Raw genomic sequence first — 24,535 nt, forward strand, 5'->3', positions numbered from 1 at the left:
GTGCTCGATGCGGTAACGCTTAGTATTCGGTTACAACTTCACCGGTGTACAAAATGACATACTAGAAACGTCTATTTCAACTTGAACGCTACATTTGTGATGACCAGTGTTGCGTATCGGCAAAAGTTTGATTTGACGTGAATGGTAATTACAACCTCTGCAAGTGGGCACTTAGAGGCCATACCCAGCGCTGGTTTGATGTCCCGCCAGGATAATTATAACTTGCGTAGGTAACAGCTTATTCGAAGGAATCGAACCACTTCCATAGATACCAATTAACGTTTCTGCGGAAGAAATTGCGGAACGAGTTCTGAAAGCATTCTCCAAACTGAAACTTCAGAACCCACGAAATGCACAACCCAAGAATGGGGGAATATCTACTGATAAGCAAACGTGGAATGCATACTCCAACACATGACTGATCAGGAATGACTGAATGACATCCTCCCATCATGGTGAGCTGAACGCTGGCTGGCTGTTGGACATGTTGGAGGTGGCATGTTTCATATTTATGACACTTTTCCACGAATTGAGCCGGCAAATATTTTAATGACACACGATTCAGAAGTTAAGTGGCACTCTGTGCGGTAACTAATTGAGGCTTTTAACAGAGGGGATGTGTGTGAGCTTGTTTGTGTGAGGATTTGCTTGGCGGTTGAGGGCTTGGAGACTTGGAACTGGGATACATTCAATGGCAGTAGCTTCATGGACAAACCTGTCCGGAGGTGGGTAATCGTTTTGGGATGATGATTCGATGACAGGAGAATGCTGAAGTTGAAGTAAACTATAATTAGTTTTGAGTGGTAAACTTTGGTTAACGTAATCGATAAGAGGATGTCATATGAGAAGCAGAACGTATTTTCAACTAACTTGAACTAACGTGAACAATAGCAGGCTTATAGAAAGTTGGACTGAACTACTCAGTAATGCTTGGAAACACACGATCATTCTGAAAACACTTTCATTATAATGGAGAAAATTTGTATCTAATTTTTCACTTTCCACTTTCTGGAAGTTTCAGCTCATTCGGATGTAACACGAGTCGGCGCTTTTAATTTAAAGTTTAGATAGGGATTTTGGTAGAAATGCACGGAGAAAAAATCAGGGCTGTGGAGTTGGAATCGGAGTCTGACGCATTTGTTAACATAAGGAGTCGGAGTCGAAGTCGAAGAAAAAGTACCGATGGTGACTCTGACTTCGACTGTTTTAAAATAATTTTAAACTAGGGCGTCCCAAAATTTGGTCTACGTGCAACTCTTTTGGCTCATAATCGAGTAGATTGGATTTGAGTGCCTCATGAACACTAACATAAAGCTTGAGTCATTTAATATCTGGACACACTGTTTATTTTACTTCAGTGCTCCTAGCAGTCGAATCTGGAATGTTTTGACAGCAGTTTGTTTTGAAATGTTTTTTTCTTTCAGTGGTGAAAAGTTTGTCACGATTCATTTTATTTGAAAAAAAAAGTTATACTTGATGGAAGCCACGAACCAAAAATTAATTTTGGACACCCACTTCGAAAATCCGACGTGGTCAGGTTCAAAAATCGCGAAGTCGTTGAAATTGGCTGAATCGCCCGTGTGCAGAGTTCTCAACCGTTTCCGTGAGCGGCATTCTGTCGATCGGCAGGATCATAGCAAGCGTCGTAGTGGAACCAAGGATCGAAAGCTGCAGTTGAAGGTGTTGAGAACGGTTAGAGCAAACCCAGGGTTGTTGGATTAAGATATTGCCAAGAATTTCAATGCCAGCCAAAGCACCGGCAGAAGAATTCGTGAGCCAGAAGGATTTCGATCTTTCCGGGCTTGTAAAGCAACCAAACAGGACACTGAAGCAGAATCTAGTGGCCAAAAGACGTGCCCAGAAGTTGTACAATGAGGTTCCACAAAGTACGAAGGATTCATCCTCATGGACCATGAAACGTACGTGAAGATGGATTACGGGCAGCTTCCTGGACAAAAGTTCTATAAAGCCACTGGTCAAGACGATATCCCTAGCAAGTTCAAATTCGTTTTTGCCGATAAATTTGTATGAAAGCATATGATCTGGCGAGGTATTTGCAGCTGAACAAGCAGGAGTGCCTGAAAAAACGTATTCCTGATTTGGCAAGCTGCCACTACAGCGGAAAAGTTCTACAGTGGTATCGAGGCAACAGGGTAGATTTCTTCGAAAAGGACATCAATTCACCCAACTGCCCTCAATTCCGCCCAATTGGGTTCTTTAATTTTGACAAATATATCGGTTTTTATATATCATCTGAAAGAGCTTCGTTTGCTGAGCACAGCGATATTTTTTTTTTTCGAACCCACTCACTTTCATCTCGATTATTAAATAAAGATTTAAAGCTAAATAATAACTTCACTGTTTGTGATGAAGGGAGCGCTTATTTCACCACATCCGCAAATCGCCTGCCAGATCAGGAACTTCTTTGCAAATTTTGATAATTTCTTCTTTCGAACATCCCCCGAAACATCGAACTAAGACTTGGCAACGAAACATTCTTGCCCAGGAAGTTGACGGAAGCCGGCCTTGACGTAGGTTTCGTCATCCATCACGAAAGTTTCCGGGTGCGAGTTTTCGCAGTGATGTTTTGCTTTTCAGCATGGTTTGGGGCTTTTTGCACCTTGTAAACATGTAACCCAGCACGCTTCATGGTTTTCTGCACAAAACCGACTGACACCCTGGAATTTTTAGCGACATCTCGAATTGACATGTTAGGACGGTTCTTGAACTGTTGCACCTGGCCATTTTACTGTCCATTGGATCCTACTTTTACGACCACTCCTTTCCTTCCTTCGGGCACTCAAACACTCCTTGAAGATTTTTAACACACGAGACACAGTTGTATTTGCAATTCCAAGCTTTTTAGCGATCCATCGGTGGGACGCCTCTGGATTTTGATTGTAAGTGCACAAAATTTTTTCACTGACAATTTCTTGTTTCGACGACATGACTGGAACTACTTATAAATAACTATGAAACTTGACAGATGTAAACAATACACTATGAATAAGATTTACTCAAGTGTTCAGGTTTTTTTACTAATACGGTTCAAAAGTTACAGAAGAGTCGTCGTGCCAGACTTTGGATCAAAAAATGCCAAAATTAAGTCTCAACAACGTATAAAATTTCGATGAGGCTATAAAACATCAAGATCTGAATTTCAGGATGATTTGGAGTATCGTAGATCTTTGTTAACTCAAATATATGTATATCCTCTGATGTAATAAGCTCTTAAAAATCTCACTGAAGTCGTACATTAGATCGGGAGTAGAGCATGTAGAACTTCAATATTAATTCTTTACGATGGTTTGAAGATCTTATAATTCCTCGTATATGCTCTTTTTGATTTCCTATGGTGTGTTTCGGTTCTGAGAGGCAGAGATGTCACCTGGAACGAAAGCGAGCAACGAACGAGCACCCTGCGTTCGGTTGTGATGCTCTGTCTATTCGTTCAGCATCTATGAACCGAACCGAAAGATTATACTTGCACACCCTCCGTTCGGTTTTCGTTTTGCAAACATAACCGAACTATGCGTTGAACGAGTGCAAACGGTGAATGAGAGAGACAACTAGTACTTTTCTCTCTCTCGTACCTTCGCAAAATCTCTCTCCGCGCGTGAAATATCGCTCAGATCTGAATACACCTAAAACAAGTAGGCTAGACTTTTAAGCAAACCCCACACGCATCAATATATTGACGCGAAGGGGAATTATTGACAATAATATTGATGATGTGAATTCAGAAATATTGTCAATCTCGATATATTGACGTCAATATAGAATGTATTGACAATACGATTATTGTCAATAAAAGTAATCGTGTGAGGTCCACTTTAGATGAGACAGTCGTCAATATGTTTTGATCAGAACAGTAAACAATTTTGCTTCGTGGTTTAGAAGGTATTTTATTTCAAGTATGTATAGTTAATGCTAATATTTATTGTAGGCGAAAGAAGAAAAGGAAGTAAAAAAAGATGCGAAACGAGGCCGTTCATACTTCTGTGAAATTCATTTCAACGGTCTTGAACAAGTCGCTGTTCAGTTTTACAAACAGAATGTTCTCGAGGTTCTCATCCCCCAAGCGCAGTCTTCTATTTGTGAGGATCAATCCGAGGACGCTAAATGACCTCTCCACCGATACCTGGGTACACGGGGCCGCAAGGACTACCTCGGACAATGCGTATAATTGTGGCTCTTCGGATTTGATTTGTTTCCAATATTTTATAACCGACTGATCAGCACATACTCTCGGCTGGTGTGATAATTTCTTCAGTTTATGCTCCACAGTTTGCTGCACGACGTTCAATGCTGAATGCTTGGTCCTCAACAACAATTCGATTTTCGAAACTGGACAGGCGCTGGAAGAGGGAACATTTTCTTGTGCCTCGGCTGTATCGTTGAGGTTGTTCTTAATCTTCTGCCAGACGGTCAACAGATGAGCCTGAAAACATTCAAATGAAAAAATAAGTGAATGAAGTTAGTGTACGAAGCAGGATCTTACCAACGCTGCGCTTCTCTCGATGTCAGAAATCAATTTGCTCCCTTCAACATTACCTGCCTTTCGTTCATGTATTGCGCAATTCCAAGTGCCATTGTCGTTCCAATTTCATCCAGCTCCAGTAGACATGTGAGCCAAACGAAATAAAAATCTCCCATTGTTATGGATTCTTCTTGTAGCTTCACGGTCGCTTTGAAAACGGGTTGAAACGACTGGTGGAAGTCTTTCATAAATTTCCACAGCTTGGTTCCAATTTTAACCTTTTTGTTTTGTTTCAGTATGTCCTTGATGAAGTCTTCATTGTTCAGGAAGTATGAAATCATAACGAATGACGAGTTCCAGCGGGTCTCACACTCTAGAGTTGCGATTGGTCTCTTATGAAGTGCAAAGATCTGGCGCCATGACTTGGTACGAAAAGCGGCTGCAATTTTCTTCACGACGTCTAACTTTATCGCAATTTAAACTTTTTAATCGTGTCGTAGACGGCGAGTTGCAGAGTATGGGCCGCACATCTTACTCCATCCACGATCCCATCCATCACAATTTGAATATCTTCTTCTTCGTCTGCACACTCTGCGTAGATATAATCTTCACGTTCAATACTTTTCTCATTATCTCCAGATTCCTCCTCGTCACTGCATATATCCGCCACTACATCTGCGTTGGTTTCCTCTTCACAATCATTCTCATCTCCAGAGTCGACTCCAGTGCTGTGATCATCTGTTGTATCCTCCTCCATTTCCAACATTGCCTGTGCCTTCTTCATGAGGGAAACTGCCTTCACGTAATTCGCCCCGTTATCTGTGGTGACTGAGTACAGTTTCTCGATTTCCAGACCAAATCGTGACAAAAGTTTGAAAACTTCGTCACGAATGTTTTCCGCGGTTTGAGCTACCTTCATATCTATTAAACCGAGGGTCCTTACCACCATTGTTCTTTTTTCCAGGTACTGTATGTTCGCACCTAGAATGCTTCGTCCCTTTCTTGTTGCTGAATCCAGCTTCAAGCACACGAACTTTTCTTCCAAATCCTTCGTGATTTGGATTCGGAACCTTTTGGCGACCTCTCCAATTCTTCCGCAAATATTCTTCCGGGTAACGGGATTCGCCTTGAGAGCTCCTTCAATTTTTGACATAATGTCGGAAATCCCTGGTTTTTCGAAGACTGACAATGGAAGTCCACCTTCTGTTACCATTTTGATGCCGGAGGTCATGTAGAAGTTGTAGCTCATGTGCACACCAACTCTCGGCATCTTTTTTTCGCCCAAACATGAACTCTCCGCTTCATCATCGGGGTCAAGACCAAATTCTGTGAACTTTTCCGGGTGCAGATCTTTGAGATGCCTTTTTAGATTGCTTTTTGATGTCGTTTTCAACATCCTGCTGCACAATTTACATTTTGCTGGTGGCGTTTCTAGGCTTTCGAACTGGTTTAGTATCTTGCTGACGTCTTCCTCCGTTAATTTCCGTTTAGACGGAGCCATTGTTGGACTGTTGCTGTGGCTAAAATTGTTCTTAAAATAAGTAATAATTTTTAATTCATAGCTTAAAACCAAACTCATCTTACCTACACGGGAGCTTAGACAATTTAGACAGTATTTTTTGTGACTTTATTTTATCCGCGTTTAAGCACTCTCTAGACCACACGGTAAAAAAAGGTACCCAAAAGTATGTTCTTTTCACCCATCTCGGCACATAGTGCACACGGAGAAAAAATATCACCCAAAATTTGTGTTCTTTTTACTTAATTTTGAGTTGAGTCTCTCACTTGCACCCGTTATTGTTGTCAAAAAAGGAACGAGAGATTCGACCCAATGATATAGTTCAGACCAGTAAGTTACTTCTGAGTAAATTGGATAATCTCAAATTTACGTTAACTTTACTTAATTTTGGGTAGAATAAACTTAACTTAGTAAGTAATTTTTTCGCTGGTGTTCAATGGAAACTACTTTAAGGCTTTCCACGAGACAGTTGCGAACAGCTGTTTACCAAGTTTACTAAGAACTATTGACAGATCACAGTAGAACTGGCAATTTATTCTCATATGAATTTCTGCTTTGTTTATGTTTACATCCAGCACCATAAACACCAGATCACACACACACTCTAGATTTCTAGCTGTCAGTTCCACTAAGAAACGTCACTTGGATCACTTTATATGCGATTTACTCAAATTTGGGCTGAACCCGGGAGTTGAAGCAAAAGTACTTAATTTTGGGTGCTTTTTCATCTCCGTGCAGGACGACGAAAGTAGGTAAAGGTGGTCAAAGTAGTTTTCATTTACTTGTGTGCAATTCGTATGGAAAATTCATTCGATTTCTACCCAAAAATAGGTCAGTTGTACCCAAAAGTAGATAAATATGATTATACTCAACCATGGCTTCCCACACTTTACTATGTACTAGTAAGGTGATTTTGCTCCTCCGTTTTTGACAACATTAGAAGGAGAAAGGAGACAAAATAGTCAAAAATAAGTAAAAGTGAACTGGCCGCTGGGTACTTTTTTCTTACCGTGTAGGAGACACGGATGGGGTCATTTTTTAACTAACAACGTATTTCTATTTCGGAAGAGTTTTATATACACTTATTCCTTCAACATCCCTATGGGGTGTTTACACTTATGCTATTCTACTAGCGTTAATGAGCCAGCTGCTAGCAAAAAAGCTCACCAGCATAATGTAGACAGGGCATTAGAATCTACCAGCATGAAATTTCAGGAGCAACTGAAATTCGTGCTAGTTGGCTAGTACACTAGCGCTAGCAAATCCGCACAGATGTAAACACCCCATTATACATGTTATACTCACATCAATTTAATATTGTTTTAATTTTTCTATGAGCTTAATTTTTTCTGTGCCGTACATCAACGCCGTTTGAAAAGTTGCACGCACCGTTCGTTAGTTTTGACTACGAAAAAACCTACACGAAGCGTTTTCTACGTACACACGAAACGTTCGTTTCGCCCATTCGCTCGGTCCGTTTGCACTCGTCCAACGCATAGTTCGGTTATGTTTGCAAAACGAAAACCGAACGGAGGGTGTGCAAGTGTAATCTTTCGGTTCGGTTCATAGATGCTGAACAAAGTATAAACGCGTTCAAGCACATCACTGCTGAGAGGTGTTTGAACACATATCCTTGGATAACAGCTCCTCTGAGTCTCTGTTGATCATCTAGAGATAAAAGTCTAAGCTTCAGACTAATTTGGATGTCCTAGATAATTCAATTTTTGACGTAGGACTACGTCTGTGATTATATGGGGGTATATGGGGGTACACTTTGTGAAAACTGAAAATGGAACATGTAACAAAATTATGCAAGATTTCAAACGTTAATAACTAAGCAGCCCCTGGACCAATTTCAATAATTTTATCACCAATCGATCAGAAATATTTCTACGCATCTGTTAAATATAAGATTTTATCATTTTTTTTTTTCAAATGGATACTATTGAAAATTATACGAATGTACAACCACTGCTATGATAATTAAAATTATCATTGGTTGCCTGCGAAAAGTGATTTCACAGATTTCAAAGTTGAATTCCATCCGGTCTCATCAAACGATGTTTAGTCAACCACCGCGTGGTGAGTGATGGTGTTCTCCAGGACACAAAGAAAGGCTCGCCGCAAGCAGCTACCTATCACAAGGCTGGATTCAGTTCCAATCATCGTGTGTGGTGGTGTCCGATCGTCGGCATCAGCAGCAGCAGCAGCAGCAGTGTTTTCGGCGCGTGGCGTTGAACATTGTTGACCCTTACACAACGAAAGGCTGCCTGCAAGCAGCGAGTTGCAGCTCACATGAGCATCCATAGAAGGAAGAAGAAGCCGCACCGCGATTGGGCCATCTATGGCAAGCGCGTCGTTCCTACACAAAACACAAGCAGGGTAGCTTCCACTCACTTGCTATGAAAAAAATGTTTTTTTGAATTATGAAATCATTAGGTTTTATAATGATAATTAGTACTTTTTAGTTACAAGAAACGGTTGTAAACTACGTGTTTGACACAGAAATCCTGTCATTATTGCTTTCATTGCGTCACAATCAGTGATTTTACGATTCGTGAGCGCTCACTCTGAGTGAACGCTCACGACCACGAGTCATAAATTCGCTGCTTGTGCCGTTCGTGAAATTTCGCTGAGGTTTTGATTTAACTCAGTGGCTTAATCGCCACTCTCGATTAGGAGAGACCACTGGTCGTGTTAAAGCTTTGCCCGACAAATGAGACTTTTCTCTCAGAGGACCTCTTGAACGGTCGTTGGTTACTAACGGCAATGAAAAAAAACTATTAACTTTCTGGAAATGCCAAGTCCTTCAGTAATACAGGAATGGAGCGCATGGACCAAATCAATAAACCAAGGTATTACTCTGACTCACCCCCGAAACGAAACGGAAAGAGACGAAGGAATGCTGACTCAACTGAGCGGAAACGAAAGAAAACAGAACGTAACGTAGTAAGTGTGTTTTATTCAGGGAGTAGCATTCAAAACGTTCGAAAAACTAATCTTCAACTTTTTTCTTTAAACTATATTCTAGCATTCATTCGCATTGGATTTCTGAGAGGGGTTTACGGGAAAGAGCAAATCATGGCCATGAATTAAACATGCTCTCACATACCTGCGCAGGTTTTACTTAACGAAGTGATGAATCGCTGACTGCTGTCCGATGAGGGCTCGACGACTCGATGATGGCGGTGTAGCGATGGCGGTGTAAACGTGATGGTGCCGCTCACATGCTGCAGTATGGCGCGCAGCAACGGAAGGTGACTCGTACGCGGTATGGCCGAATTAGAGTTGCGGAGGGAGTGGTGGCTGGACGGAAGACTTCCGATTTGGCAAACGAGAGCTGAGCTACGACGAGAAGTCGTGCTGTCCCGGGAGATTCGCTCCGCAAAGAGAAGAGGCCAACTTACCTTCGGACGGCTTCGCGTACTTTGTTTCCGCTATGACCATCCGTGATGAATCCGGACCGCGGCACGCTTTTGGCGACGCACTCACACGGTCCGAGCTCTCGGAAATAATGGTCCACGGGGTTGTAGTGGAAGGGACCTCGTCGACGGATGATTGGCGACCGTCGGAATATATTTCGCTTCGAAGATTAGCGAACTTCACCCACCTCCGTTTAGCTACCTTCGAAAAGGCGGGCCTTAGCAGGGCGCACGAGTCACGGGAAATGTCGGTCTCCCACGAACGATGATGGCGACGGCGGCGGTCTCCCACGAACGCACTGAACAGACTACGCGGAACTTAATACGGACTTATGTCCACTGTACAAAAAGAAAGAAAACGTTTAAAAAACCACTGGTTGATAAAAACTCACTCACTACTATTTAGTACCTTTAGAGAAACTTATCGCACAAAATCAATTTGATTTAATATAACTCGAGAACGTAAAGTAATTCGTGCACTTCTGTTATCCAGCCGATTCGAAAGCGAAATGGATGAGTCAGAATAATTTTGCGAGCAGGTAAATTCCTAACGACCTTTTCCTATTCAAATAGGTCATCTTTTAAAAACTCCCTCTTTATTCGAGAGTTGCACCAAACCTTTCGAATGGCGACGGACTTCATGGCGCCTCCAGAAAGCATGTACAATATAATACAGCTCACTATAAGTTGAGCTTTTATGGCGAAGTTGTAGCCTAGACACAGTAAATATGGCAAAGTTGTAAAATCGACACAGTAATGGTCTGATTTTATTTACACGGTTGAAATATTTCATTTCTTAGCAAACTTGACATAAAAAGGATTTAATTGTTAATTAAATTAGATTTCAACGAAAAACTATTTGCAAAAAACGTCAAACGTTACATGACGCACTGGAAGCTTAATTGACTGGTTTTATGTGTCAAATACATACTTTCCAACCTCTTCTTGTATCTGACAAGTACAAAATATCATTATAGCATCCAATGATTCCATAATCTCGAAAATCATTTTTTATAGCGAAGTGAGTGGAAGTAACCCTGAACACAAGCTCCTGCTGCAGTTAACAAATAAAGTTATTATATGAAGCTGATATCACACTGTTTGGCCGCACGACAAATATTTGACTCGTTAAGTTTTGACAGATCATGCTATTTGTCATATTTGTTTGCCTAAGCCATTACACTTGTCTGATATTTAACAAATATTTGACCAACAAATATTTAACCAAATTCTACAAAACGGTTATTTGACCAGCTATTTGTCATGCTATTTGTTGACGCATTACATTATTTTCAGTTAACCAAGTTTATAAATTTGCCCATTGATTTGATATTTTATTAATCTTGGTGGTATTTGGTTTAATTTAATTTGCATCAAAAAAGCGAATTTCTCGGGCCAATTCCCAGATTGAAGATCAAATGTTCCATATCAGGTTCTGGGTCCACTGGAATTGGTTCTAGAATAAAAAATCTGGAGAAAACTTCCATGTGACAGGTAAATAATGCTCATCTCATGTTTCTTTGTTTGCGGATCTCGTATCAACTCCTTCAGAATTCTGAACCATATTTACAGAAGTAATGGATTTATATGATGTGATTGCTGCGTCACATCAATTTTTTATAAAACTTTGACTCGGAAAAGGTTATATGTTTAAAGTTCAATTAGAACGGTGAATAGGGAATGTACTATGTACATCGCCGTACTCAGCAGATGGCGAAGATGGCATTTGCTCCAAAATAAATACTTAGGAGCGGAAAAATTGCTCTAATGTTCCCTTTAGGAAAGACTTTGAACCTGTTCAATGGCAAAACAAAGTTTCCAAATCTTCTAAAATCAAACAATTAAATTTTAAGATTAAGTACTCCACATAAATAATGAAAATAACAATTAAAAACCTGCCTAGCCATTTTCGAAAACTTGAAACATTATTTTTGGATCTCAGAAATAGTAAGGTTCTGTGTCGACGAGGTTCAAATCTCCATCGGGATGAGATCATGGACATTTCACCTCAAATGTAAATGAAGTTGGTTCATTGACATTATGCATTGCAGGAATGGCCAAAGGATCCATGCTGCTGATTCAATTTTGGCGAAGGTCACTTGTCCATATAGATAATCTCATAGATTAGGATAGATTAGAACCTCACATCATAGAAATAGGTCCATTGGCATCTGAAAAAATTGATTTTTTCCCGGATCGCAGCCATAGGAACTTTTCTACATGGTTCTGTGCTAAGGAAAGTCAGTTGTTCATTTAAGTGATGAAAACCACAATTTTAAAATTTCCTTGGCTAGGAATAACACATATCTCACCTCAAATATACTAACGTATGTCCACTGGCATGCCCGGAAACACCATTGGTGATTTTGGAAACTTTCAAAAATATTTCCGGATCTGAGGCATGCACAGCTAAAAAAAAGTAGTGTAAATTTCCGTTACTATGATGCACATAAATGGAGCGTCATATATCATACAAATTTAGATTATAGATCGTGTAAATTTATGAGACATGTCATGCAATATCCCATATATTGTATGCAACTGTCCACTTTTGTTTGCAACATTTCTTGCAAGTTGCTAATTTACGTGAAAAGGAAATGTACATGTATGAATGTTTGCATGCATGGATGTTTACATCGCCAGTAAAATTCAGAATTTTTTGATGTGTGGTCAGAGTAACCATGCTATATAATTTTTAACTGGAGAAGTTCAATTGTCCATGTAAATAATGCAAACTACAATTTAAATATTTTGTAGGGCTGCCAACATTGATATTTCATACCGAAAATAAATAAAAATATCTAGTGATGAAACGTTATCATTAGAAATGAGCGCTCGAAGTTTTATATTTTTGAGTAAAGTTGACCTTTGAGAGGGTAAATTTGAACTAAGGGTCTTGCACGGTGAACCATAGATCTAGGTTTAACTGTCCGATTTGTGTTCCAAGGGGAATATTCTCACCTCTTTGGAACATCGCGCCGCATGTATAAGGATATTTTATAAGTCAATTGAACGAGGATTCTCTTTAAACAACACAAATTTATAGGGAGGATAGGAGAGTTCTGATGACTTGCCGCCTTTATAGTAAGCCTATATGAGCCATGCATAAAGAGCAGCGAGTTTGCTCCATAGTAGTCGAGTACCTATCATACGCATGCTGGTGTCAAGTGGTCGAAAGAGAGGTAAATATAAGAGTTTTGCTTCGACCATTCTGAAAATGCTTAACCAGAGGGTCATGCAGGTCAATGTAGAGGAGTTTATTGTTATCATAGGAAGCCTCGGGTCCTTAAGGACTTCCTTGAGAAACCTAACGAATATCCCAGTAAAGTCAAAGAAACTATCCGAGTAGTCCTATGAAAGCCTCTTAGCTCGTTTTTTTTTATTACATCAAATAAATCTTTTATTTGTTCCCACACAGATTTCAGAAGAACCGCTCCGGCAACCGGGAGAGACTTTAAATGATCAATTTTTCATATAAAATTCGTTTGAAATAGTACACCGTAATGCATTATTTTTTCCCCTACTCAACTTGATCCAGAACTGATTCAGCAGGAACTTGTATGGGCATGAGCATAAGCATGCGCATGATTGACTGTTATTGCCAGACCAGCTGTAATTACACAGAGAACCAATAGACGATGCTTAGGACTAACAATCATCCCCAATGTGTAAAAACTGGTGATCTCAAACTAGGCAATACCAGCGCCGGCCGCGCCCGAACACAGGTCAAGAAAGGAAGCGATAGGAATGTGTTGACGTGACACTCGCTTTGATGGGAGCCGAGAATACCTCTGGTAAACGATAAACTGAATTGATGTCCTAACAATCATATAACGCGAAGGAGCTTGGGATTGAACCCACGGTCTTCTGCTCAGTAAGCAAAAACGTTTGCCACTAGGCAGACGAGCTCCTTATTAATCATCGAGTTGCTGTTATTACCATGTAGTCATGTTAACAAATAAAACGATTTACGAATCTTGAATGTGGATGGGCTTGAGATTAGACTCATGATGCTCTGCTCAGTAAGCAAAACCGGTTGTTCTAAGGCCACCGAGCCCCTCATATCACATTATAGCGTTACTCAAGTTTTTATAACTATTCAAACCCGGCACCGACGACAACGAAAAGTTTTACAAAATACACGATAAACATATGAAAGGACCTGGGACCGCATTTTCCTGCTCAGTAAGCAAGCCACTGCAACCGACGATCATTGAAATCCTTAAACTAAAAGCTACGAAAGAGGCCTTCATTAAGATCCACTTTCACGCGACGTTAAATGTTTCGATTTTCTCTTTATGCATGGTTCAAGCAATCATAACAAGCTATGACCGACGTGACGATTATTTAAAACCTGGTTAAACAAGCTATTGAAATGAAATTACGTTCTCGAATTTCACTTGGCATGTAATGAACAACAGAAATACGCGATAATTTATATTTTCAACGGTTGGTGGTTAATTTTATATATACTAACGATACTGCCTACGACTACGACGGCACCTACGACAACGACAACAGCGAATTTGTCTAGGATAAACACCTTTGCCCGGCACCTCCACTGGTTCTTCATGTCCGCTAGCTTTCACTGTTTGCAAAACATCTAATAGCAATTACCTTCGTTGTACTACTTCCTGTATAATACAGGCTGTATTGCCATGGTCTTTTTGGAGGAGGGTCGCATCTAGTGCTTTCCCCAGGAACCGTTCACGGCCACCAGCTACTGCCCGTCCAGTCTTGGGCGTATCCAGCGAGGCATCATTCAGATTACTTACAATCTCCGACTCTCAATGCAAATCGCAGGCACACTTACGCTAGTTACAAAAAAAACACACCCGTGCAAAGAAACTGATCAAATAAATGTCACTCTCACGAAAGCACACCCATCCTCGTCGAACGGCAAAAAAAGGAATCGGTGGGAAATTTTGTGATACGGATTCCCAAAAATCAACCGGAAATGCACGAATTTCACCACACCCAACTACAAAACACGTTCAGAAGCACTTTTGGTACTTTCGTTCGAAAACACTTAATTTTTTTTCAAAAATAGTTGCGAGTGAACCAACATCATCACCGCGTAAATAAACTAAACTTAAAATTATCGCTCGCGATGCCACAAATTTCTAGTCCGGGAGAAAAAATCAAACAACGCAGATAGCGCCAAATCTTCTGATGCTTGCAATTTTGCAAACATGATGAATCATGTTTTCTTTCTCGATTCTAAAACTTCTCGGAAAGCGAGAAAACCACAACTCACACACGTATAGCCGTCCGGGAGGCAGAGTGCCAGCGCTAATCTGGCAAATGCAGCCGAAAACTATGAAAGCGAATGCACGCACAAAACAGAGAACAAACTTAAAACACAACCGTATCCAAAGGCGTTCCAAACTCGACTCTCTGCTTCTGCAGGAACTTGTCTGGGAGATAAAAAGTTCATATGCATTGATGTGTCATATCACATAAATTGTCTATTCCAGTGGTCAAGTACGATCACAACAAGCGACGATTATATGATTATTTTTTTTTTTTCCTTTGGTTTGTTTTTTCCGTCAATCTTGTTTTCCGTGCTGAGCACCAATGCTACCGACGTGCCAGGAAGGCGGCTCCTACACCTGGACCCTACCTATCGACCCATCAACTCATGAACCGGGGACCAACGGCTTTACTTCCCATCCGAAGAAAGGCGTGATCAGAGATGTTATGCCTCAGAACATCCCGGCGGCGCCGACTGGGATTGAACCCAGGCCTTCTGGGGTGAGAGGTAATCACGCTTACCACTACACCACCGGCGCCGTTCGATTATTTGATGTTGTTTGCTACTCAAGAATTTCAAGAGTATCAAATAAAATATTAGGCTGTATTCAGCAAACATGTTTGGCAAAAAATAAAATAGCCTTCACACTTTTTGACAAATTGCCAAATAACTGAAATGACAAATACAAACAACATATTTGGTCAAATATATTTGACCATTACACCTTGGTCAAATATATTTGTCTAAATTTGCCAAATATTTGACGTTTTGTCAAACAGTGTGATGTCAGCGTAAGACCACATAGTCCAACGTCACTATTGTGTACAACCCCATAGGGCTGTCTGCTGTAGTTTTTTTTTTTTCATTTATTTTCATTGCTAATACAATTACAACTGAATTCTAACAAGAAGCATAAGAAGTTCCTTCAAATAAACCTTGCAAAGCATTGGGACTGAAACGGTTTAGAGTATGGCCAAAATATTTAACTACATTATGACTACATTTGGAACCAGCTTCAAAAGTTTTGTCAATATTTGATAAAAATGGCCAAATTTTTTAAGAACTTGCTCCAAATTCCCTTTTAAAATTGCGACTGCTTTCATTAAATATAGCAAAAATATTGTCCATTTTTATCGGCAAGTTTGATTAATTACATTGAAAGATTAATAAAAATAAATTAAAGAAATATTTCCAATAGAAGCTGTGATAAATTGCGATCAATTCCATTTGAAGTTGTTGCCAATACATTTTACAATTGAGTCCAATTTTGAAAGAAATTATAACCATATTCTTTAAGTTTGGTTTTTCAATAAAACTTTGTGAACCAATTTGAATAAACAAAATTTAATAATCTGATTTGTTGCAAAATTTATTTGAACAAAAAACAGGATGGATACTATGCTTTCCTTCAACATGTATGTATGGGCCTAATATTAGGGACACTAAGGCCGACATTAGTGACATTAACTCTATGATTTGAAAGTTATGACGAATTTCACAAAAAGTTCTGGCCAGTACAAATGTTATACATTTTGTATGAAAATTCACCTTTTCGTTTGAAGTAAACCTGCTCCATCGCGCCACGCCACCACCGCTGGCCATTTTCTCACGCCGCCGCAGCAACCTCGTCTTGTAACTTAACGGTAAGACATGCGACCATGTTGATATTCTGCTAGCTTTGTGATGTGATCCGCAATGTGAACGCGCCCGTCGAAATGTGCACCACTTAAAGATGAAAAAGATTGTCTGTTTCACCACTTGCACTCCTCTTTGCTAGTGATTCAAGGTGCGAGTCAACATCTTCCCCCAACCCCCACCTACAGCGCCCAAGGGAGTGAGTCGTGAGAGGAATCCAAGAGTCTGCCACATGTTGCGAATCAATAGCTCGCAACGCCCGCACTTCTAGACATCAAGAAAGAAACAAAATCCACACCAGCTCTTGGTTCCGTTCCCCTTTGCCATATCGAACACTTTAAGCAAGCGTCTGCTCAGATGAAAAGAAGCAATCGTTTTTCAATGGCTCGCCGTTATTGGAACCTTCCATGTGACATTTTCCAATCGAGGAACAAACGACGACGTATCGATTCCCACGAAGCTTACGATAGTCAACAGGGTGTTCGATTTTTGGCTACCCGATCCCGAGAGCCACCGAAAACGTTAAGCCCCTTCCTCATCGTCGTCGTCGTCGTTGCTGCTTTCTCCTAGGCGCCCAAGGCAGAAGAAACTGTCCAATAAATTAAAGTCAGCTTAGAAGGAGCTTTAGAACATAATAACCATAAATTAGGCACAGCTGCCCCGAGGAAGAAAAAGCAGTGTAGGTGCTTTTGACCGGTAGCTTTGGCCCATGGATTTTCAGAGATTGGAAAAGGTTCAACTTTCGGTTTAATGTTATTTATCCGACGGGTAGAAATATTGAATTATTCACAAATAGCTAACATTGTTTTTCCGGAATCCTCAAATGAGGAATTGTTTCTAAGCTCCATGTCATCATGCATGAGAGTTCGAGTATTTTACCGCATGACCGAGTTTGACTAGCTAAAGCTAATATAGAACAACAAAAGTCTTGTCGTACTTTTTTGTTTGTATTTCACCAATAGCTACTTAGAGCAGAACTTTGCCTAATGGAAAAGATTGTCTGGCAGGAGTACACAATGATATAGCGCGATAGAGTTGCTAGCGACCACCACCGACATATTTAGACACACTCGCATACAACACGACAACCGTTGTCCTCGTCGCACCATTCCCCTCACTGAATGAAACAAGAAACTGACAATATTCTTATTCATGATATGTGTTGGCAAATGTTGGAACTTCATAGCAAGGGAAAAAAATAAGACTTAGACAACAGCGGTAAAAAACACATAAACGGCAACTCTGTGACGATCTTCATGACGGCTGACTACTGTTGAAGGGAAACCGGTTCTAGTCACGTAAATAGTCGTCCTCTGTCAGAGTCACCCCCCCAATCCTGATTCTATTCAGAAAGTATGATTTTCCCTGGAGACTGGATTTTTCGAAGTGAAAGAAAAGTGGAACATCAATTCACTACACATATGGGATGCTCATAATCAATGATTGTCAAGAGATGTTGTTGCAGCACAAGTTGTTGATCCAAAAGAAAAACCAAACCTATGGCTGCTTCACGTAGACCATCTCACCCGTCAACTTTTCCTTGAAGGAAAGTGGTTGGTGCGTTCTACCAATTGAGTAGAGAGACCATGGCCCCCAAAGGCCCCTGCAACAGGCTCCAGAACAGTACTGTCCTGGTAAATTTGAATCAGGTTACTCACTGATTTCTTAGATGCGCGCATCCAGCCCACCTCAAAGCCATGTGCAGTGCTGTGCATTATCATAACGGTTATTGTACCTTTACGGTCATTCTCGCATAACCGTCACATCTCAGAAATGACGGTCAACTAGCATATCACTTGGAAACACCTCTACCTCACTAGACCGTCTTCATAAAAGCCATCCATGGCAGTTAGATTAAATGACAAGGAGAGGGTAGCAAAATCATTCTCTCACTCAGCGTTGCCAGTATTCCAGATTTATCTGGATTTTCAAGATTTTTAGTCGTCTTGTCAGATACACAGACAGACCACGTATATTTCCAGATTTTTTAAATGTGTTCCAGATTTCGCCAGAGTTTTTAAACATGTTGTTTTGAAAATATCACTGCAATTGATTTACCCTCTAAAAAAATAAAAAGCAAACTTACTACTTAAATTATTAAAGGCCATCAACGTTGAACATTATTGGAATTTTAAAGTAATTCTGAACTTAGTTCACAGTGAAGTGTGAGGCGAATTCCTTGTGAAGTCAAAGGAGAACTTCAAGCTAATCCTGAGTAGAGTTCCATTTATCTTTGTGGGCTTCGTGGTTGTTCGCTGCAGCGAACGAGAGTCTGCCGTCGTTGCGTGAACGACCACCTCAATCATCAACCCGAAATCAACAGCCAATCATCGAACGCTATGTATCATTGCTGTACACCAGCCGGTATCTCATTCCTGCCAAAGCGTCACTGGTCGGGCAGCCAATCACAGCGTTTCATTTATTTTGTAAACCCTTTTTCTATAAAAGCGCCGGTCACAACCGGACTCATTGTCATTTGTAATCGTACCATCAAGGTGAATATATCGAAGAGGAACAGAAGATAAAGTGTTTTTTATTTCCCGAACCCGAAGACGATCCCGATGGTGTTTCCTGAAGAGTCTGCTGCTGTGACGCTTTCACCCGCCATCTTCGCAATTCGCTTGGCACGCTCGGCGCAGGCTAATTCCTGCTAGTAACCTTTTGTTTCTCTCGACATTGCAACCCGCTTGCTATAGAATTTATAGAATTTTCTTCAAAAGAGTTAATCAATGCAAGTCGGGTGCAGGTTGAGAGGGCAAACAGCGATCGCAGGTAGCCTTTGGCTGCACATCGTCCTCCGTACGTGGCATGGCTGGATCCGCCATTTTGCTGTGGCGCAGTTCACAGTCAAGGCTAAAGAAGTTGATGCTGCTGGAGCTCATCCTTCCAACCCATGCGGTTGAGATGTTGGCTGCTGCCAACATGTTGGTCCTTCGAACCGGATATGACGGAAAAAATTGAAAAGTGAAGTGAAAAAAAAGAGAATAACATTAACTCAAGAAGAATTAGTGGAGCATTGACTGAAGCAGATGAACTAGTGACAAAAAGAAGACAATCCAGTGCTAAAAACGACAAAAAACTATCAGTGCTAAAACCATTCGAAGTGCTCCTGGTTCCGGATCAATCCCTCAATATCATTTCCAGTCACTCTATCCGTAGTGACTTCGTTACTCTTCCTGCAGTAACGTCGTTTTCGTTGACCGGACACCAACCAAATTGACGATGGCTGACACTAAGCCGCTCATCCACCAACGCGGCCAGGTGAAGGGCAAAGTGACAGCAATCTCCCACGCTCTCGAGAAAGCCGAAGATGACAAACAGGTGAGTCTCCCGTTACTCAAAGTTTACTCCAAAAAGCTAGACTCTCACTACCTTGAGTATACTGCGCTGCACAAAGAAATTTTGGGCATTGTTCCGGAAAATAAGATGGAAGAACAAGATGCCAAGCTGGATGAATTTGACAAGCTTCATACGGAGTGTATGATGCGTCTCGAATGGTTAATTGAAAAAGTTTCCAAGCCGGTTGCCAATCCTGACAACCAGATTCCATTTTCCAGTCACAATCAAATTATTGTGCAGCAGCAGCCTTTGAAAGCTCCCATACCGACTTTTGATGGTCGGTATGAAAGTTGGCCTCGATTTAAGTCAATGTTTTTGGACATCGTTGGCCGGTGTTCAGACTCGGATGCCATTAAGTTGCATCATTTGGAGAAATCTCTTGTTGGCGCAGCAGCCAACATCATTGACTCGAGAACATTAGCCGACAACAACTATGCCCATGCTTGGGAAATACTTGAGGAGCGTTATGAAAACCCCAGGGTCATTGTGGACATTCACATTGGTGGGCTCCTTTCTTTGAAAAAGATGAGTAAGGAGTCTCACAAAGAACTTAGGGAATTAGTTGACTCTTGTACGCGACACATTGAAGGTCTGAAGTTTATGCAACAATCGACCGAAGGAACATCCGGTCTGATTGTTAACAAAATTTTGATATCTTGCCTCGATCCAAACACTCGTAAGCTGTGGGAGCGAACTCTTGCCCATGGGGAGCTACCAAAGCTCGATGATACCCTCAAATTCCTCAAAGAACAGTGCCAAGTCCTTGAAAGGTGTGAAAGCGATCTTCCCATTCCCATGAAAAATGCGCCACCCAAGCCCCCACAACACGCAAACAAGCCCGCAGGTGTGAAAGTGCACACCATCACCCCAGATCCCAAACCAGTGTCTTGTCAGTTCTGCTCAAAATCGCATTTCAACTACCAATGTCCCGAATTCAAAAAGCTGTCTATTCCCGAACGCGTCACTAAGGTAAAGGAAGCAAACCTTTGCTTCAATTGTCTTCGTCACGGGCATCGGTCAGTCGACTGCTTATCCAAGAGAACATGCGCGAAGTGTAACAGACACCATCATTCTCTCATCCATGATGAAGGCTCTAAATTTGAAAGCAATGTCAATCCAAAACCCGAAACTCTGCAGGATCGTCCCACGGTCGTGCCAAATATGGCTTCGATGTCCAGTCAAACCTCCAGTGAAAGTGTGCAGTCCGCCACCGTTTCTTCGTCGTACTCTCTCGCCAATTCAGCCGTTCTGCCGAACGTACTGCTTTTAACTGCACAAGTGAATCTCGTTGACTGCAATGGGCAGTTCGTCCCGTGTCGTGCTTTCCTGGACTGCGGTGCGCAGGTCAATCTTTTGTCGTTGCCCATGTATGAGAAGCTCGGTTTCCAGGGAAAGTCAGTGGATGTGAGAATTTTCGGTGTGAGCGATACTCAGAGTAAATCCAATCGTTTCGTGACAGTGGACATGCAATCCATGTACAGTGACTTCCGTTTGTCCCTCAATTGTTTTGTTACCCCGAAGATCACCGGTCTTCTTCCATGCAAACCGATTAATGTGTCTGATTTGAAACTTCCTTGCGGTTTTCAATTGGCTGATCCCAACTTTCACCGTCCTTCCGAGGTTGACCTGCTTATTGGTAACCAACATTTCTTCAAATTGTTGAAACCGGGTAGCGTAGTTATTTCCAGAGGTTTGCCAGAATTCCGCGAAACCTATCTCGGTTGGGTCGCATCAGGAGAGGTCGTGACGGACTCAGATGCAGTTGCTAATTATCAGCAGGTCCATTCGGTGTCGCTCGCCTCGCTTGATAGAACCATCAAGCAGTTTTGGGAAGTAGAGGAAGTAGAAGTAAAACGCTCACGATTTGAGGACGATGAGCAATGCGAAGAATCGTTTCGCCAGAATCATCGCCGTGACAGCACTGGACGATACATTGTTAAGCTTCCCTTGAAGGAGAATTCCACTCAGTTGCAAAGTAATCGGTCGTTAGCTCTCCGCCGTTTCCATTTGTTGGAAAGACGACTCAACAAGGATCCGGACCTCCGTCTTCAGTATTCAAACTTCATTCGTGAGTATGAGTCGTTGGGTCATTGCAAAGAGGTGTTCGAATTTGATGATCCCCCAAACTTACTGAAGTACTACATGCCTCACCATGCCGTGCTCAGGCCGGACAGCTTAAGCACAAAGTTAAGAGTAGTTTTTGACGCATCGGCTAAAGAATCTACAAATCTGTCTCTCAACGATGTATTGCAGGTCGGCCCCACAGTTCAGAGTGACCTGATAAGCATACTGTTGAGGTTCCGCAAGTATCTTTTCGTTCTAACAGTAGACATACAAAAAATGTACCGCCAGGTATTTCTTGATCCCCTTCAAACGTCCCTTCAGCGAATATTTTGGCGTTTAAGTCCGTCCGAGAAACTGCGAATTCTAGAATTGTTGACTGTAACCTATGGGACGGCTACAGCTCCATTTCTAGCAACACGATCCTTGCTCCAGCTCTGCGACGATGAAGGAGATAAGTACCCGTTGGCAAACCGTGCCATCCGTAATGACTGCTACGTCGATGACGTATTGTCTGGCGCCGACTCTGTCGAAGAAGCACAGGAAATTCGAAAGCAAATTCAAGAAATGCTAGAGCTCGGTGGTTTCCCTGTCCACAAATGGTGCAGTAACTATGAACCCATTCTCAATAATGTTCCACAGTCGCAGAGAGAAACCCTAATTCAGCTTGATCAACTCTCAGCCAATGAGGTAATCAAGACGCTCGGTCTCGTTTGGGACCCTCGAAATGACGAGTTTCTCTTTGCCGTGAACTTTGTGTCGAATCAAGTCCTCCCAGTTACCAAGAGAAGCATGTTTTCGTGTATCGCAAAGCTTTTCGATCCCCTTGGGCTTCTGTCCCCTGTAATAGTATTGGGAAAAAAGCTGATCCAGGATGCTTGGATCGCGCATATCGATTGGGATGCCCCTTTGGAAGGAGTTCTGTTGGAGTCTTGGCTGAAATTCAGCAGTTCTCTTGTTGATGTGAATGACATTCGAATCCCTCGTTCAGTTACCCTTCCCAAGTGCGTTGTTCTGGAATTGCATGGTTTTTCTGATGCTTCGAAAATGGCTTTCGGAGCATGCATCTATTTACGGAGCATTCAATCCGATGGTTCCGTGTCCGTCAAACTACTCTGCAGCAAATCCAAAATTGCCCCAACCAAGGATATGACAATACCGCGTAAAGAACTTTGTGCAGCTGTGCTGCTTTCAAGGTTGGTCCTCAAGGTAACCTCCGCTCTTCAAGTAAGTTTCACAAATGTTCAGCTCTGGAGTGATAGTCAAATTGTGCTCCATTGGCTCAAAAAATCCCCGTCCCAACTGCTTCCTTTTGTTCGAAACCGGGTCGTTGAGATCGTTCAGGAAAATGCTCACACGAGCTGGAACTACGTGCGCTCTAAGGAAAATCCTGCCGACGTGATAACACGTGGCCAACTGCCCAGCGTTCTGAACACCAACGAAATGTGGTGGAACGGTCCCCAATTCCTTCACGCAGTTCACTTCCATGCTCAAAGTGTTGACGACATTCCTGAGTTCGAGCTCCCCGACCTGAAACCAGCGAATGCAACCGTAATGATAGTTCTCAACAACGACAAACTGCCGTTGTTTGCCAGGTTCGATTCGCTTAGGAAGCTTCAACGTGTTCTTGCTTATGTAAAGCGTTTTATTTACAACTGCCGGCAAAAGAATCCTAAAAATCGCGTTTCGCATAATTTGCCTACCATTCCAGAGCTGCGTGCCTCTTTGCATACAATCGTTCAAGTCATTCAGCATGAGGCCCTTTTTGATGAGTTTAAGCGAGTGGAAGACGGTGAACCTTGCAAGCACATTGGATCACTTGGTCCCTTCATTCAAGATGGAGTTTTGAGAGTTGGTGGACGAATTCAAAATTCATACCTCCCCTACGAGTCCAAGCACCAATACATCTTACCACGTCATCCCCTTACTGATCTTATTATCAGAGCGTACCACGAGGAAAATTTTCACATTGGTCCCTCAGGATTGCTGTCCTCCCTGAGACAACGATTTTGGCTGCTAGGATCCCGATCCGCCGTTCGAAAAATAACTAGGTCGTGTGTCCAGTGTTTTCGCGTCAAGCCGAAGGCTGTTTCGCAGTACATGGGGAACCTGCCGGCAAGCCGAGTCACGCCTGCTGCCCCTTTCGAAATAACAGGTGTGGACTATGCAGGTCCATTTCTCGTCAGGCAGGGAATCAGAAAACCAGTCGTCGTTAAAGCCTACATAGCGGTATTTGTGTGTCTTGTGACTAAATGCGTTCATCTAGAGTGTGTTTCTGACATGACTTCTTCAGCCTTCATTGCAGCTCTTCAGAGATTTGTTAGCCGACGCGGCTTGGTTCGGGAGCTCCATTCAGATAATGGGAGCAATTTCCGCGGTGCCAAGACCGAGTTACATAATTTGTTTACCATGTTCCGTGATGAAACTGCAATGAATCTTGTCGAATCGTTTTGTCTCAGTAAAGAAATCGGCTGGCGATTTATCCCACCGGAGTCTCCAGAGTTCGGCGGCCTATGGGAGGCCGCTGTAAAATCAACTAAATTCCACTTGAAACGAATCCTAAAATCAACCCCCCTGACTTTTGAAGAGTTTAGCACATTGTTGGCCCAAGTAGAGGCAATACTAAACTCGCGTCCCCTGTTCTCGCTTTCTGACGACCCCGCCGAAGGAGAAGTTATTACTCCTGGCCATTTCATCATCGGAAGGCCGATGACCGCGATCCCCGAGCCATCGTATGATGGGATAAATGAAAACCGTCTTTCCAGATGGCAGCTCTTGCAGGCTAAGCGTGAACATTTTTGGAAATCGTGGCACCGTGATTATTT

The 24,535-nt window shown here is 42.0% G+C and overlaps 1 protein-coding gene across 1 annotated transcript; it reads left to right on the forward strand.

Moving 5' to 3' along the window:
* Nucleotides 1-19,532: 19,532 nt before the first annotated feature.
* Nucleotides 19,533-21,930, forward strand: LOC135709573 (uncharacterized). Its single transcript, XM_065231965.1, has 3 exons — nt 19,533-19,631; nt 20,787-21,835; nt 21,903-21,930. The coding sequence occupies exons 1-3, from the start codon at nt 19,533-19,535 to the stop codon at nt 21,928-21,930; spliced, it is 1,176 nt and encodes a 391-aa protein (XP_065088037.1).
* Nucleotides 21,931-24,535: the final 2,605 nt, after the last annotated feature.

Source organism: Ochlerotatus camptorhynchus, unplaced genomic scaffold (genome assembly GCF_037179485.1).
Source record: "Ochlerotatus camptorhynchus isolate MF236.1 unplaced genomic scaffold, CSIRO-AGI_Acam_v1.1 ptg000361l, whole genome shotgun sequence".
NCBI classification, from domain to species: Eukaryota; Metazoa; Arthropoda; class Insecta; order Diptera; family Culicidae; genus Ochlerotatus; species Ochlerotatus camptorhynchus.